Source organism: Clarias gariepinus, chromosome 21 (assembly GCF_024256425.1).
Source record: "Clarias gariepinus isolate MV-2021 ecotype Netherlands chromosome 21, CGAR_prim_01v2, whole genome shotgun sequence".
Taxonomy (NCBI): domain Eukaryota; kingdom Metazoa; phylum Chordata; class Actinopteri; order Siluriformes; family Clariidae; genus Clarias; species Clarias gariepinus.
Window position 1 is genome coordinate 18,261,442 of NC_071120.1, and position 16,732 is coordinate 18,278,173.

The 16,732-nt window shown below is 36.8% G+C and overlaps 2 protein-coding genes across 2 annotated transcripts; one reads left to right on the forward strand and one right to left on the reverse strand.

Annotated features, from left to right (window-relative positions):
* Positions 1–623: 623 nt before the first annotated feature.
* On the forward strand, positions 624–7,837 carry poc5 (POC5 centriolar protein homolog (Chlamydomonas)). The gene is made up of 13 exons (XM_053480468.1): positions 624–733; positions 1,158–1,241; positions 1,374–1,521; positions 2,334–2,432; positions 2,523–2,692; positions 3,095–3,271; positions 3,480–3,584; positions 4,818–4,997; positions 5,128–5,293; positions 5,871–6,019; positions 6,466–6,582; positions 6,690–6,875; positions 7,407–7,837. The coding sequence occupies exons 2-13, from the start codon at positions 1,158–1,160 to the stop codon at positions 7,548–7,550; spliced, it is 1,725 nt and encodes a 574-aa protein (XP_053336443.1). The 5' UTR covers positions 624–733; the 3' UTR covers positions 7,551–7,837.
* Positions 7,838–7,840: 3 nt separating this feature from the next.
* ankdd1b (ankyrin repeat and death domain containing 1B) lies at positions 7,841–16,369 on the reverse strand. The gene is made up of 15 exons (XM_053480469.1): positions 16,198–16,369; positions 15,618–15,718; positions 14,618–14,716; positions 14,440–14,538; positions 14,248–14,352; positions 12,967–13,071; positions 12,254–12,352; positions 11,983–12,081; positions 11,743–11,841; positions 10,374–10,472; positions 9,964–10,062; positions 9,775–9,870; positions 9,269–9,470; positions 8,329–8,460; positions 7,841–8,147 (listed from the first exon to the last, which is right to left on the reverse strand). The coding sequence occupies exons 1-15, from the start codon at positions 16,367–16,369 to the stop codon at positions 8,092–8,094; spliced, it is 1,662 nt and encodes a 553-aa protein (XP_053336444.1). The 3' UTR covers positions 7,841–8,091.
* Between the last annotated feature and the right edge of the window lie 363 nt (positions 16,370–16,732).

The window sequence follows — 16,732 nt, forward strand, 5'->3', positions numbered from 1 at the left end:
GTAGCTACTGTGAGAAGGGCCAGTTTGTGACAGTTATACAACTGGGTCAGAGCAACTACAAAACTGCAGCTCTTGTGGGATGTTCCCAGACAGCAGTGGTCAGGATCAACCAAAAGTGGTCCAAGAAATGAAAACTGGTGAACTGGCAAAAGAGGCATGGATGGCCAAAGGCTCACTGATGCACATGGGAAATAAAGTTTGGCTTGTGTAGTCTGATCCAGTAGAAGAGCTACAGTAGTTCAAATTGAGAAAAGGGTTAATGGTATTTCCTTAACGAGGTGTCAGAACATTGGGTGGTCACATTGTTATGGTTCATCAGTGTACATACAGTAAATGTGTATAAGTGGTACAACTTATTCTTGGAAATAACACAAACACGTTTTTATGTGAAAATATATGAAACTACTTGTGTAACAATTTGCATCCATTTTGTTCAATAAAATAAAATTAAAAATAATAATAATAATAATAATTTAATCCCTCTTCGTCGAGCAGAGACATTTTAACTTAACGTTTGCTTTTAATAGGCGGCTTCCGCGTCTGCGTTGCCAGGCAACATCTTGTCCAATCATAATCCTCTGAAAATGGTATGTCGACTTTTCAGCCTATCCGGTTACGCCTTGTTCGGCTTTTCAACAGTTTAAACTGTGGACTGCTAAATCTCTGCTTGTGTTGTAGAGGTTCTAACACCGGGGTCACAAGAAAACGGATAAAATTACCTCAGTAGGATAAGGTACTGTAGTAATGGTCATCTGGTTTTGCAGGAACAAGTCGTATTTCGTATCTCTTAAATCGTTAGGAAGGACGTTAAAGTTAGCCAGTAGGTAGTTAGCTAGGAAGAATTGTTAGCTGTATATTGTTTCCAGTTGTATGTTGATTTTATAACGTTAATTTTCGCACATATACTATTTGCTAGTGGTTTATGTAAGAGCAAGTAACGTGACATGGTAAACGTGTTAAAAGTAGCTATATGTATAGCTAGCATTATAGATGTTTTTTAGTAGCAGCGTTGCTAAGCCATGCTATGACAGTCTGCTAACTTTAATGTACTTCAGCCAACTTTTAAAACTGATGAATTCCTTCGAGCAAATTGCTCGTGTGTGTGTGTAATATATACAGAATTTTCATCTCTTACTTCCTTTATTTTATTTTTTAAGATGTCCTCAGATGAAAGGGAGTTGAGCAGTCCACACCTACCTATAGACTCAGACAAGGGCAGCTCAGTATCTTCTGATCTACAAGTGAGTTATTTTGCTTGAAAAAAAAAGTGTTGTGGGTTCTAAAATAATTTTGGAGCCATTATTGTCTATATTGTGATGATCATGAGTCTGTCATGTTTATTTGTTTTTTTTATCTGTCTATTCTTGCATTAGGAAGAGTATGAAGACCTGCTTCGCTTTGCTGTAGTCACTCCGAAGTATAATCCAAGTATCCCATCACAACCGATGAGCAGCTCGTTTTCTTTAAAAGCTGCCCAGAATCCCAGTTCGATGGATCCTGCACGACTTGAGCCAGTTGAGGGTTCGAACTATATCTCTGTAACATTCTTAGTATGCACTTAAGTGTTGGTGCACTAATGATATCTTTAAATGAGAGGAGAATCAACTGAACGAAGCATCACTTTGTATGCGTGTGCTGCTGGGTTTGTTTGTGTAAGGTTTATAATTAAGCTGACTATCTTTGCTACTAGCGTTACAGGACAGGAAAAGAGTTTGTAGAAATAGTTAAAAGGTTAAAGCTAAAAATAGGCTGATCGGCTTTAATGTAATACGTGATGTTATTGTTTCAAGTTGAACCCCACGTACATGTCTGCCTGTCTTTCTGTACGGCAGAAATCTCTACCTAACTTGTTAATAGAAAGATATAAAAATCGGAGAGTGAATCACAGATGAGAAATCGGAAAAGTAGCTTGGATAAAGATTTAGTTTTGTCTTAAAAGACACAGGAAACATTTAGTTTAGCCTTTCTATGTAATATATATATATTGGTGCAGGTGTTTGTTTACATTAAGCAAGTAGCTTATTAGTAGCTTATTTTAAGTAAGATTATTAAATCGAGCACATAACGGTTCATAACTTCGCTTTTCAACATTTTGATTTCACTTATGATGCAGGTTAAAATTTAGACAGTTTTGCATGACGCCATGACAAAATCTGTCTGGACATACATACATGCATACAGATATAATTCTGAGACTGGTTTCAGGTTCTCCAATGTAAAGATATCATTAAAAGAATGAGTTGTGACCAATATATAGACAAAACCTTTCTTTTATATATATATATATATATATATATATATATATTTTTTTTTTTTTTTTCTATGTCTTTTAGATGCCAGAGGAAATGGGAGACAATCATCACATGAGGAGATTTTAGCCACCTGTGCTCTGCAGTTAGAAGGATCCCAACCACAGAGTCAAGTTTCTGAAGGTAAACCTAACTCAGACGAGGCCAAAAACTTGACAAAATCAGAGCTAACTATACTTTTTGTTATATAAGTGAATACTCTTCGGTTTCCAGGGGAGGATGTGGAGTCCAGGTCTGACAGAGGATCAGATGGAGCACATTCTGACCAATCTATGAGGAGAGGCCCTGATCATGTGATTGACATGATGACTGAGATGTTTGTGTCTGAGGAGAACCTGAATAGGATGGAGGACATTTTGGACACGTGGAGCAACAACTTGAAGGTTTGTTTCTCCATTAAAATGTCTTGTGTTTCAGGTTGTTTACCAATACGGAAATGAGTCAGTATTTATTTTTAATGACATGATCAGCAGTAATGTTTAGACAGGTTCATAATTTTCAGTAATTGGGTGTCTCTGATTAAGCCTCTGCCAGTCTCATCTAGTCTCCTAAGTTGCTCATAATACTGAAGGGGAAAAAAGTGGTTAAGTCCAAGATCAGAATCGAGACAATGCCACTGTTTTGCATTATCTACCGAAACTCGACTGTACGAGTACTTTATAAGGCTGTCTAAGATCTGAATACCAGGGTATAATTTTAGTATTTATTCCTAAACACATGCATTTAACACCTCTGTGAATACTGCGCATAGCTGTGAATTCTCACGAATACCCTTCTGTCTGTAGAGTAATGTGATGACAGAGCTACGGAAATGGAAACTGGCCTTTGTGGAGCAGTACAGAATGGAGATGAAGAAGGAGAGGGAAAAACATGCTGCTCATATAGCAGGCATTAATGCAGAGATGGACAGCCTCAAAGACCTGCTTAATACCTACCAGATCTCCAATCAACGAAAAGATGAGGCATGTAATACTCTCCATTTAGACTGGCATACTTTATTAATCATCATTATAATGGTCTTAAACACTGTCAAAATAAAAAGAGTCTATAATGATATTGGTGTATAAGCACTATAATTTATTTCAATAGTATTATTAATCTTTTTTTTTTTTAAGAATGTCTATAGACATCTGTATACTCAGTCAGTGACATCCTCTCCTTGCCCTGTAGGTGATCATGAATCTGACACGAGCAGTTGACAGGCAGCGGGAGCGGCTGGAGCTGATGAGGAACTTCACCCAGTGGAGACTCCAGCACTGTGCTGCCAAAGAGGAGGTGAGCTGAGTGACAGTCCAGTAACATGCAGACTAAGGGCCTGCACCTTTCCCACAAACCTTTTATTTATTCATATCAGCTTTAAATAGATAGCTCTGCATGGTTTTGACATGTTTGAGTTTTTTTTTTATTTTTTTTTTTTATTTTTTTTACATCTTTGAATGATTGCTTACTCCTCGACCTCTGACTTAAGAGCTAAATGTGGAAATATGCAATATAAAGGTGAAACTCCTCTTATGTATCTTAAAGTTGCATATAAATCGATCACCCCTGACATTACAGCACAAACCTTTTTGCCCAATACATTGTGGGCATGACTCCACAAGACCCCTGGGGGTTGGTGGCAGATTCTTTAGGTGCTGTGATGTGCTCAATCAGATCAAGGAGTGGGGTCAAAGTTCAACCAGCTTAAACTCTGCCTGCTAAGACATATACATGGTAGGCTGTAATGCACTGGGTGTTCTGATACCTTTGTATAATATCCAGCACTAACTTGCTAGCTCCCACTAGCTTTTCTGTGGGATCAGACCGGACAGGCTGGCCTTTGGGTGCCCATGATCCTGTCACCAGTTTACTTGTACAGTGTATAATTGATAATCAGAGTTATTTAATGTACAGTACCTGGCAGTGGGGTTAGTGTTGTGGCTGGATGATGTATTTATGAAAAACAATTTAAGATATTTTAAATCAGCTAATAATTAAAATAATTTAATTCACCTTTTTTTTTGTGTGTGTGTAATTGTAAATGCCATTGTGTCTGTGGTGCATGTATGATATTAGCATGACCATGATTTTCAACACAAAAACAAGAATGATGATACTTACACTGCAGATATGTGTGAGGTTACCTTTCAACACTGGCACAAAGCAGAATTGTAAGCGCCTCTGTATTAAGCAGAAACGCACATGACTGGCAAAACATCTTTACCATTAAACATTTTCTCCTTCATAAAATGCTTAACAATTGTCATAAAGCAGCTTCACTGATCTCCAGATAGCAAGGCAGCAGTAGGGAGACATGAGAAGTTTTTTTTTTTTTTTCCTCACTGGGAGAAAAAAAACATAAGGATGAAACCATAAGAGCCAGATTAAAAGGGAACTCGTCTTCATTGCATTACTTTTTTTTTTGTTTTGTTTTAATGTTGTCATGCACAAAAGAGGAATAAAATATGAACAGCATGTCTGAGTTTTATAATCCTGTGCATCATATGTGCTTTTCTGTGTGTATTTCAGGCTCAGGCGAGCAGGCTGGCAGAGCAGCACTACCAGCTGCAGTTAAAGAAGAAGGTGTGGGCTGCCTGGCACTCACTCATTGAAAGAGGATGGAGGGAGAGGGCAGAGCGTGCCTGTCGTGCGCGTGCTGAAGAGGTCTGCATGCAGCTCTCTGCTGACTATGAGGCTAAACTGGGAGAGGTAAAAGGACCTATATACGGTTTAGCCATCTTTAGGGATTAAAAGTAAAAGCTTTCCAAGTTGATAGATATATAATGGTGGCTGTTGAATGAACGGTTTAAAATCTGAGTTTGTGTGTTGTGTGTTTTAGCATGTGGAGGCGCTGCAGAAAGCCCAAGCTGAGATCCAAAGGCTACACAGAGAGAGAGAGCGCTATGAGGACTCCATGAAGAAGGCATTCATGCGTGGTGTCTGTGCTCTTAACATAGAGGCACTCAGCATGTTCAACACTGCAGATACAGGCAGACAGGAGCATGGTAGACCAAAGATTCTCTCTTGAAAGTTTTTTAGAAACCCTGTGTCACTGGGCCACACAAGTCAGACTTACTGATATGCTATTCCAGACACCTTGCAACATGTGTGATTTCCTTGAGTAGGGACAGAGATAAAAAAAACAACATAATACTGTGTATGTGGGGCTCAGACTTTTGACCCCTTCGTTTTTCATTATTTTTATTAATATTATGATTATTATTATTCTATTAATTGAGTTTCTGTGATGTATACTATGATGAAGCAATGCTAGTAGATTTAAGGATCCTTTCATTTAACTAATATTGTTGCTTTGGCCTTTGAGCAATCTTACTTTTATTCCTAAAACTACTTTAACTGTCTCAGTTTCCAGTGACTTAACCATTAAGCCACCACTGCCCAAAAAGTCAAGTACTAAGCTTATGAAATTATTCACTTTACATTCTCTGTGTTTTTTAAATAGCCACATGAAGTACATAATGTGCTGGGTTAAAAGTAGAGAGGGTTTGTTTTCATCTATTCTCTTGATGTTTGTGAATAAACAGCTAAATAAACAGAGAACTATGTTTGTTTTTTCTTCAGATGCACCATCCTTAGGAGAAGAACCCAGTTCTAGCTCGATGGCCAATCATCCGCTCATTACTGCATCTTCATCCCGTATGAGCCCAATCAGTGTGGAGACTCCAGTGCAGCCAGTTCACCCCCGCACTAACGCAGATGACACAGAAGCAGTAAGACATGAACACTATGGCGACATTGATTAAATGGGTCACACTTTTTTTTTTTTTTTTTTTTTTTTTTTTTAGCTAACCTAACATCCCACAAAAAATATAAAGGGATCTGATGATGAATATTTTAAAAAATTTAAATCTTTTAAAATATAAACAGACACTAGTATGTTACGGTTAGTAAGCTGAAGCTTCTACAAGATTTGCTAAAGTGAAGCAAATTATAATTGGTTATAAAACATTGTGGATTCATTAATAAATGGTCATCTAAGTTTGCAATGTCGAGTTGAATGTTATGGATATCTGCAAATTTCAGTCATTGTAAGTTAAGTAAAAAAAGATTGAGTAAAGAAACTATGAATCTTGTTCAGTTCCTTACACGCAAGAAAATTTGTTATATGCATGTTTACGAGCCTGTACGTTAGTAGCTGACAATTCCTCTGTTGTAGGATCAGTTTATCTCTCAGCCAGGCTGCAGTACAGCAAACAACCGGACAGATGCACTGCACTCCACTACAGGAGTGAACACCGCAGCACCTGGAGGCATCGCAAGTTCCCTTCGACAGGTAAAAAACATCACTGACCATATACTCTTCGAAAATTTTTACTAAATCAGCTTCTCTGCATGTTCAACAATCAGGGCAGGTGATGACTTGTTTTGTTTTTATGGCAGTTTCCACATACAAATGTACGGACAGTAACTGCTGGTCAACAGAAAGCTTCAAAGACAGTGACCGCACGTATCACGGGACGTTCAGAGCTGGCTAAAACGGGCCGTCACCATGGCAGCCTGCACGTCATGGGTGTGGCTCCGCCCATGAGCTCTATTGTTGTGGAGAGACACCATCCTGTCAGTCAGGTATTAAGTATATTCTTGATAATAATAAAATAACAGATAATGTAATAAAATGGATAATGGATTTCGCACAATTTCCCCTGATATTTTCCCCTTCTAACTTTACTAGTATGCTTTTGAGTTATGAATTATGTTTGCTTTGATACAGATTATATTACTGAGTGAACACTTTTGACCATCAATATGACTGTAATCAATGATTTAATCACAGTAACTTGTTTTTCCCCAAAAATATTGCTTTGTCCATGTGAAAGATACTGTATACTTTTAGATTTTAGATAAAAATCTAAGCAAAACCTGGCTGACTGCATGAAACAGTATATTGTTAAACAGGCGTAACATAACTAGACAGTTAGTAGGAAATACAAAAGAGGAAATAAGAGATACAAGTAAGCAAATATTTAACACTGGTTTATTATACAAAAAAATAGGATAGATTGTAACAGAGATGTTTTTTTTTTTTTTTTTACGGCTTCTTTAGAAAGCGAGTTTTATAAAGACAAATCTACTTCAGTATTTTAATTTTTTCCCCAGGTCACCCTCGGTCAGGCAACAGCTGCCAAGTTCCCTCGCTCTGCTTTACAGAGTCACACCGTGTCCAGTACTAAAAGCTCCAGCCAGCCCAGGGGACAGCCATCCTCCACACTTCACATCCACTCTATTAAAGTAGTGGACTAACACACATACACAAATGTACTGTACACCAACCTGTCATGCCATCTCATAAATGAGTCACACAAGCCATTTACACAGGAGTGATGTAAAATAAAATACATTTTTGTGCTATAGCTAAAACCACTTTTAGAATCAGGGCTTCTTGTTTTTGAAAGTTTTATATGTTGTCCATTCATGTTTACGTTACATTTTATAGTGACTTAAACATTTTTAATGCTGTAATCTATTTTTATACTAATGAGCATCTAATTAAATGTGCCATTTAATTAAATTATGCCTTTTTTTGGGGGGGGGGGGGGGGGGCAGAAGTACTGTATGATGGGATTTTTATCAGCCTCATCTTCAGGGAAGTTCAGTTAAATTAACCAAATATCTGCACAATTCTGTAAGGATATGTTAGTAAATTGAATGTAAATCTGGTTGAAGCAATAGGTATGTTTAACAAAACAAGACTCATGTGCATGAAGTAAAACTGAACATTGCTGTTGCTTCCTGAGACTTTGAGTAAAATAAAGTCCTTTTTATACATTAAGTTACCAGGCCTTCATGAAATTTTACATTTCCGTTTACTGTTGTCCTCTCCTTCCATCCGTAGTTTTTCTGTCAGAACAGGCAGAGTAAAATTATATACAAGTTGCCAGATATTACAAAGTCAAAGTAATTTAATAAAGGAATCAAAAAACTATTGTGTACCTAAAGTAACAGCATTAAATCATACAATATTAAATAAAAAACCCAAGTTTCAAAATAACAGTGTATGGTATGGAAAATGTAATCTCACCTGCCACTTTGATATTGCCAATAGCGGTTAGTCCTTGGTATAGCTCCTTGGCTGGATTTTTTTGAGCAACTAAAACTCCATGAAGCCAAATGAGTAGCATTCTGTTTCCATGCTCCTGGTGACTGTTATGACCTAAAACACACGAAAGATGTCTAAGTGGTAGTTGCAGTCAATCTACTGGGGTATTTTGATGATGTACACTTTTCTGGCCAAAGCAATCAGGGTCCTGAATATGGCAATCTGATTTGTTCACTGCACTTTAATGTGTATGCAATAATGCGCAGGAAAACACATTTTTGTGATACAATGAGCTTTTGGAGCATGGTGTACTCACCAGAATGAGCTTGGAATCAAAAGGAATTAAATAATTGTGAAAAGCTGTGTAGCTGTTTGTGTGCTTGCTAATGGGCTGTGTTGAATTGTGATTTGTGCTTAGTCATTGTAGTGTCATCAGTTTGGCTCAATTGGTTGTTGGCTGCATTTATTATAATAATAATAATAATCTCTACCAAAGATAGATTTTTGTCTGTAGTGGAGGTAAAAGTTGAAGTAAGAAAAATAAAATACTGTAAAATGCATTCATTAAAGTAAAATATTTATAAATAATATTTGAACATTTATAGCTGTAAAGATTTTAGTACCAATCCAAATACAGTTTTAGCAGGAGTATGAGTATGTGTGTGCCTGCTAAAACTGTATATATATATACACACACACACACACACACACACACACACCTTGGATTGTGAGCATAATTTGTTCTGAAAAGCATGTTTGTATACCAAAATACTTATATATCAAAGTGAATTTCTCCATAAGAATTAATAGAAACTCTGATGATTCGTTCCACAGCCCAAAATAATTCATGTAAAAATAAAACAAATTAACCAGCAGCTGAAAGACTAAGAACATTTACATAAAACTAAATATGTTTCCTCACCTGTCCACTGCTCCTCAATGGCAGCAATCTGCTCCTCAGTAAAGGCCAAATGCTCTGCCAGCTTCTTCCACTCGTTCTTGCCGAGAAGCTGGTAGGCCAGATTCCACAGTGTATTGCGCACCTGTTTTGTCTCAGCATGGTGGTCCGGTTTAAATGTTAGAGAAAACTCATCATGGAGGTCCTCATTAGTTTCTGCATTGGACTAATACAATAAGGTCCAATTCTGAGAAAGGCCAGATGCTTAACGAACACAGGTGCTCATATAAACACAGCTAGACACATCATCCAATATTATACCCAGAAGATCTCAGATTGTTTCTGTCTCTGTTATTTAGTTAATTTCACATCAAATTGTTTTGAGAAGCCCACTGGCAAGACAAATCTGATGCACTGACATTTTGGTATGACATATCATACAGTACGTGGAGTGAAATTACATTAATCAATCATGCAAATTTAATATCAAATGACATTAGAGGACATTATAAAATGAGGCTTCGGCTCACCTTTATCCAACTGAAGTATCTTTCAGCTTTGATGATCATGTCTACTATGATCACTATATCGGCTCTGGCTGCCACTCCCAAGGGTGTTTTACCTTGCTGGATTTTAATACAAATATACAATACATTACATTTTGTTGTGCATTCACTTTAAAACTATTGATATCCAAATGATGCATGGGTATGATTTACCCTGTCTTTAATAGCCATATTCACACCAGCTTTCAGAATAATCTCCATTACATCCACCTTGCCCAATTCTGCTGCTATATGGAGTGCTGTCTGGCCCAGCTACAGGCGATAAAGGAATAAAGTCAGTTAGTCTGTGAAAGCAACATCCAGAAATGTAAAAAAGTTCAAATGGAAAGAGGGTTTTTAAAGGGGGTTTGAAGGAAAGGAATGATATTCAGGTGATAGAAAAAAAGGAAGGGAAGTGATGGAAAAAATGAAATTTTATCCAAAGTTTGATGGAAAAAATTATATTGAAAAAGTAAATAAGGTCAGAGGGAAAGAGGAAGAAAAAGTTTATGGAGTGAAGGATGGATAAAAGAAGAGATAAATGCATCGGTCCCTGAGAGGGCAGTTGGACAATAGTGACCTACGTGATCTGTGATATCGGGGTCACAGCGAGATTCCAGCAGAGATTCGATCACTGTAGTGTGACAGTTCTTCACTGCTAAGTGAAATGGCGTCTGTAATTGCTGGAAACAGTACAGAATTTTCTGAGAGATAATATCAAATTATTACAGTCTAGTCTAAATCTAGTGCAAAATCCTTTCCAGGAGAGTGGGAGTTTTTAGAAATCCAAAGGGTTAAGTAACTCAGTAAAAATACTCACTGAGTTTGGGAATAGGAATTGGAACATATGGATATGATGCATCTTGTTTTGGCCACATCACTGAGTAATTTGATCATATAAGCCTTACTTACGATGGCCGTAAAGTCCAAAACACATTGACAAAACTGAAAACAAAATAAAATAAAAAATGAAATAACAAAACCAAAAACAAAAAATCAATACCCAAACCAAATTAAAGACATGGAAAAAAAATAAATTCAAAAACAAAATATCAAAACCCAAAACAAAATAAAACCCACAACTAATTCGTTATTTTGTTTTGGGTTTTGTTATTTTGTTTTTGGATTTGTTAATTTGGTTTTAAATTTATTTTGTTTTCTGTGTATTGCACTTATCGGCCAGTCAGATACAAACCGGAAAAGGTAGGTATAGTTTGCGAATGAAATTCTTACCGCTGATTGGGTGAGACATCTGTCACTCAAGATATACAGAAAGTAGGAACTTGTTTCTCTATCTTTGTTTCTTGTGTGTTCTGCTTCACCTTAAACTATGGTGGCCGTGAAGTGCAAAAAATAAACAAAACTGACTTCAGGGCCACCATAAGAACGGCATATTTAGGATATGTCCACAATAAGGATAGTACATGTTTGCACATTCATACACACACGAATCTACCGCTACTACAGTACTTCCTGTATATCTTGAGAATTAGTTACTTTGTTTTCCATTTTGTTAATTTGGTTTTGAATTTGTTATTTTGTTTTGGGTTTTGTTTTTTTGTTTTCAGTTTTGTTAATTTGTTTTGCATTTCAGGGCCACCGTACTTACTTAATATCTGTACTTAATAAAGCAAATGCCATGACAGGTTACACATTAAGCCTACACCACTCCTAAACCTTACACCAATCCTAAACCTTACATTTATAAATGTTCATGGAAGTATTTCTAGACACATGTTTGACATATTACTTTCAAATAAACTCATTTGCTCATAAATTTTAATTATTTTCCATATTTGAGTGCACTGTATGAGTTATTTTAACTTTTCCTCAAGTACAATGTGCACACTCTACTGTACTTCTACTTTACATCCTGCCCTGATTATGTACATCATATTAAATTAGTACAGACTCATAGGAAAGACTGTTTTAAGGAATTGTATAAGGATTTACTTGGTTTTGAAAATTCATCTGAGCTCCATGATCAACAAGGAGCTTCACCACTGGCGTGTAGCCCTTTTCACAGACTGTATGGAGAGGGCTTATACTGTTCTGAAAACACATATTAAGAAAGCACGATAATGTTTAAAAAAAACACAATTAGGTTCATTTAAGGAATCTGCTCATTAATGCACAAAAAAAAAGCATAAAGTCTTTAAGTTTTTGCTGCTGTAAATGTGATTTCTCTCTCACTGTAGTGGGAATATTCGGGTCACAATCAGCTTCCAGCAGAGCCAAAACACATTCCTCATGAGCTCCATCAGCCGCTAAATACAGCGGTGTTTCTCCAGCCTATAAACAAATGGCATCTAAGCTTTACACTGTAAAGATTTTATTCAGTATGTACAGTACTGTATATTATTAGTCCTTTCATATAAAACATTGTGTCAAAGGACTACAGGAACATTATGACATTTCACTTAGAATGGTTTACAAGATTAGTTTTAGATTCCCCTATACTTACATGATTGACTTCATTGCGGACCTCGAAGTAATCAAGCAACAGCTGCACAGCCCCGTGATGGCCATTCCTAGCAGCAAGATGCAAAGGTGTGTCTCCTTTCTGATGAAGAGTTAAAAAATCTTAGCTGTAAGGACAATTCCTTTAAACCCTTGACCTTTAATGCACACTTGGACATACAGTATTAAGGGGCCACTTTTTTTAAATGCAATACCTACACCACATGACCAAAGGTATGTGGACACCCGACCATCACAACTCAAAATGTTGCCCCAAAGTCTGACGCACACAATTGTCAAGGATGTAACATTAAAGGTCCCATATTTGACTATTTTTTTAACAAGTTAACACGGGCCTCAGAGGTTCCCCGAAGTGCGTCTGTTAATGTTCCAGCTGAAATACCTCTCAGATAATGCATCTCAAACTCCCTGCTTTACTTTAATGCACATTTCAGTGTCTATGTAAATGAGCTGCAGTACTGCTAAGTACGACCACCAAAGAACAGCAGAATTATGTTAGTACACATAATGCATTTAATTATTTGATGTGCATGGTCAGTGCATGATTAGGCATACAACTGAGCAGTTCACAACTTTTTGGTGACTAACTGAGCATCATAATTTATTAAGGACTTGGTTAAAGTTTCCAAGAATTAATCAATACTATAAATGGGTTTAAGCAACAAAAATGAGAATATTTTGTAGATAAATATTCACCAGATTTTCCTCCATGGTGGCCATTTTGTAAGGCTCCTCCATCAGCATCTGCAACATCCGCACACAGCCATGCTCCGCCGCCACAGCGAACGGTCTGTTTCCACGCTAACACACATCAACAATCTGCATTCAGGATTTTGTGTACATTACTGTGCAAAAGTCTTGAACGACTCTAAATTCCCTTAAATTAACTTTAATCATTCAAATTGAAGTAAAAAAAAAATGTTTATGTAACAACCTCAGCAGCAACCTCATTTCCCCTCTCATCTGTTCCAACTATTTAGCATTACCAGTATACTAATCACCAGTCTGATTATCTGTCATCTTCTGTACCTGATTCTCACTGGCCTTAAGTTAGACGTCTTGAATGATTCATAGGTCACTGTGTGGCTTAACAAATAGAACACATTCACTGAAACTGATCATGTACAGGGACTGGAGTGAAAAAAAGTTCTTCAGGAAGCCTCGAGAACTATTCCTCAAGATTACGTAAACAAATAAAACAAAGTCTGGTTCTTAAAAGCAATAAATAAAGAAATGAGGGGTTGCTTAAGATTATTGCACATTACTGTATGTTTAATACAATGTCCTTAGTTTAAGCTATACTTAAGTCAGTATAAGTCAGTAATGACACATTGAGCATTAGGGAAATAGAAAATGGTACTAATACATGTTAAATGTAAGTAGCATTACTGATCTAACTAAATGGATTTCATACTGGTGATAACTAACTAATAACTACTGTGCATAATATATCAAATGCATCATGTTTCTGTTAAACATAAATGAGACATGCTACAATTAGAACAAAATAGACAAGTGTCAGTTGAAAAATTTTTTTTTAAAATAATGTTTATAAAAATCCACCTACAAATGACAGTACTGGATCAGCTATAGAGAAAACCAACACAAAATGTTAGCTGATAAAACGGATTGATATAAAGTCGAACTCTTTATTGTTGTATGCAGCATACAGTATGGATAATTGTTTTATTGAATACTTCTTCTTTTATGCCCCCCCCCTCTCTCTCTCTCTCTCTTTTTTAATCTAATCTGTTCTGCTGAAGAGGCATTGACTTCAAAGATCATTAAATCATGACAATGTAGCTGTAAAACAAACAAACAAACAACAGTAAAAAAAACAGCTACTGTAAAAAAAAAGTAATTTAAAAAAAAGTTAGACATCTGAATCATTCATTTGTTTGTCTGGTTCTTTTGGACAATATTTATAAAAATTCTAATTAGCAGTTAGAAATATAAGAGTAAATCATGAGGTCATACATTGTCTTCTTTGTCAAGCTCTCTCATTTGAAGGTCATCAACGATGTACGCCACTATGTCAGTGTGATCGTTCACAGCAGCGCAGTGCATCATGTTCATCCCTTCCTGTAAGCAAAGCAATACACTTTAAAGAAATACTTCACTACAGTACAATAGATATGATACTGAATTAATAACTGATCGCAGCCTCACCATGTTCTCTGCCCTCTGATCAGCACCACCCTGTACAAGTAGCTTCAGGATTTCCAAACTGCCGAACCATGCAGCGAGGTGAATAGCACCGACTCCATGCTGTACGGGAAGACATGGGATAATGTAAACCTAGATGCAATATTTGAATGTATTCGGAGTATTTCATACCTTGTCATACCTTGTCCTGTAAGTCGAGTTTTGCTCTTCTTTTAAGAAGGTGATCAGCAGCTGCTACGTTTTTGCAGGCTACAGCATAGTGAAGTGCAGTTCGGTTGTGCTAAGAGGAAAAGGAAAGAGTGATGTCGAAAAGTTCTACAGTAGATTCACAGTAAAAGTCAATCTATAACGTTTAAACAAGCAGAATTTTCCTAGAAAGCATTTTCTAAACATTCAATCAAAAAAAATTGGGTATTTTAGGAGGGCTTTTCAAAGTTACAGGGTCATTGAATTAATGAATCAATGAATTCTACTCTGAATTCTCTGCCGGAAAAACATTTTCTTGTAGGCTTCTGTAGAGTTTTTCCAAATAAAAATTCAACCTCAGGAGTGTATGGGCCGCCTAAAAACTATTATCTTCTAGTAAAAGTTAGCACTGTCGCCCTGCACCTCCAGGGTCTGGGATTGATTTCCGCCTCTGGTCTGTGTGCATGGAGTTTGCATGTTCTCGCCGTGCTTGGTGGGGTTCCTCCAGGTACTCTGGCTTCCTCAAACATACCAAAGACATCCAGATTAGGCTAAATAAAGTTTCCAAATTGCCCATAGTTTGTGAATGAGTGTATGTGTGTGTGTGCCCTGAGATGGATTGGCACCCTGTCCAAGGTCCCCTGCCTCGTGCCCTAAGTGTCCTAGGATAGGCTCCAGGCCCCCCACGACCCTGTATGCAGGATAAAGTGGTATAGACGATGAGTAATTTATTTCTTTAATGCAACATTTGCAATTTATTTACAGTCAAATAAATAAATAAATTAATTCCACAGAACCATATGGGATGCTAGCCAGGTAGTCTTACTGGTTGTCCAGCTGTTAGAAGCTAATTATCTGGATAGTTAGGTTGCTGATAGTCTGTATATTTTTCCAGGAAATGTAAAGGAACAAGTTATGGCATTTAGGTTATGCTTATTATTGATTTTGCACATGAGCTTCAGACAGAATAGAAGTGAATCATGTTATTGACATACCACATTCTTGGCATTAACGTTCACGGCCCGTCCTAAAAGCTTCATGGTTTCCACATCGTTCCTTTTTGTTGCTTCGATGTACTGTTTTTCGGTATCTAGCACTAGAGCAAAAAAGCCAACCACTAATAAATGAGGCATTTATTTTAGCTTTTGTACATAAAAAAAAAAAAAAGTAATATAGACTGAGAAGAGTACACAAGAACAGTATTTGTATTGGGCGTTTACTTCATGGATGGCTTGAAGGCAGTCTTGTGTGACTATTAATGATTCACTCATGGACATTTTATTTATCATCTGTACTGTATATAGAAAGTCCCAGGCAGATAAAGCATGGGTTAAATTCCCTTTTACTAGTATCTTATAATTGAGATACAGGATTATACTAGTAACAGTCAGATCATAAAAAAAAAAATACTGCAAGATTAATGTACAGCAGAAATATTATACAAAATTTACTGTAGATTCTGACAAAATGACTCTAATCACATTACCTACAATGAAATAACTGTTTAAAGCGTTTCTGAATACCCCTGTTGCTCTTTAACGATTAAACTAAATCAAAGGTTCAGTGTGTACTTACACATCTCGACGTTATCAAAATCAGAGTCTGCTTCTGGCTCTTTCTGGAGAACGAAATCCGTGAAATCTTTAACATGCTCTGAGTTTATCCATCCTTTAGGATTCAAGTTTTCCCTGTTCAGCAGCGGATTTTTCATTATCCTGTTTTTCATAGCCAAAACCTTCTCCTCCATGGTGCTTTGTAAAATGTAAAAGCTTTTTGCCTTCACAGTGGTTCATGAAATGGTTCGGTTTATTTGCTGTAGAAGGACACACCCAAGGAAATTTACACTTACCCAGAGTACATAAACTGCAAGTAACGATTGTACTGACGAACTTAGGGAATGCTTCTGATCGTGCAAAATTAGAACAGAAGTGCAAACTTTTGGCTGCAAGAGGAAATACAGGGTATTCTAATATTTAACAAATCATAAATTTTATACATGTACTCCAGTACAATCAAAGTGTATGCAAGTTTTTATCTTCAAATGCAAAAATGAGAAAGTATTGAAGCAAACAGGGGTCATGAGGAAACAAATATTTTACTTTTTTTACAT

Excerpts from the sequence above, each read along its gene's own strand:
- ankdd1b (XM_053480469.1), bottom strand. The coding sequence starts at position 16,369 with ATGGAGGAGAAGGTTTTGGCTATGAAAAACAGGATAATGAAAAATCCG. Across the intron at positions 14,717-15,617 it reads ACGTTAATGCCAAGAATGTG|CACAACCGAACTGCACTTCA; the intron begins GTATGTCAATAA and ends TTTTCCTCTTAG. Across the intron at positions 14,539-14,617 it reads AACTCGACTTACAGGACAAG|CATGGAGTCGGTGCTATTCA; the intron begins GTATGACAAGGT and ends CTTCCCGTACAG.
- poc5 (XM_053480468.1), top strand. The coding sequence starts at position 1,158 with ATGTCCTCAGATGAAAGGGAGTTGAGCAGTCCACACCTACCTATAGAC. Across the intron at positions 1,242-1,373 it reads CAGTATCTTCTGATCTACAA|GAAGAGTATGAAGACCTGCT; the intron begins GTGAGTTATTTT and ends TTCTTGCATTAG. Across the intron at positions 5,294-5,870 it reads TACAGGCAGACAGGAGCATG|ATGCACCATCCTTAGGAGAA; the intron begins GTAGACCAAAGA and ends TTTTTTCTTCAG.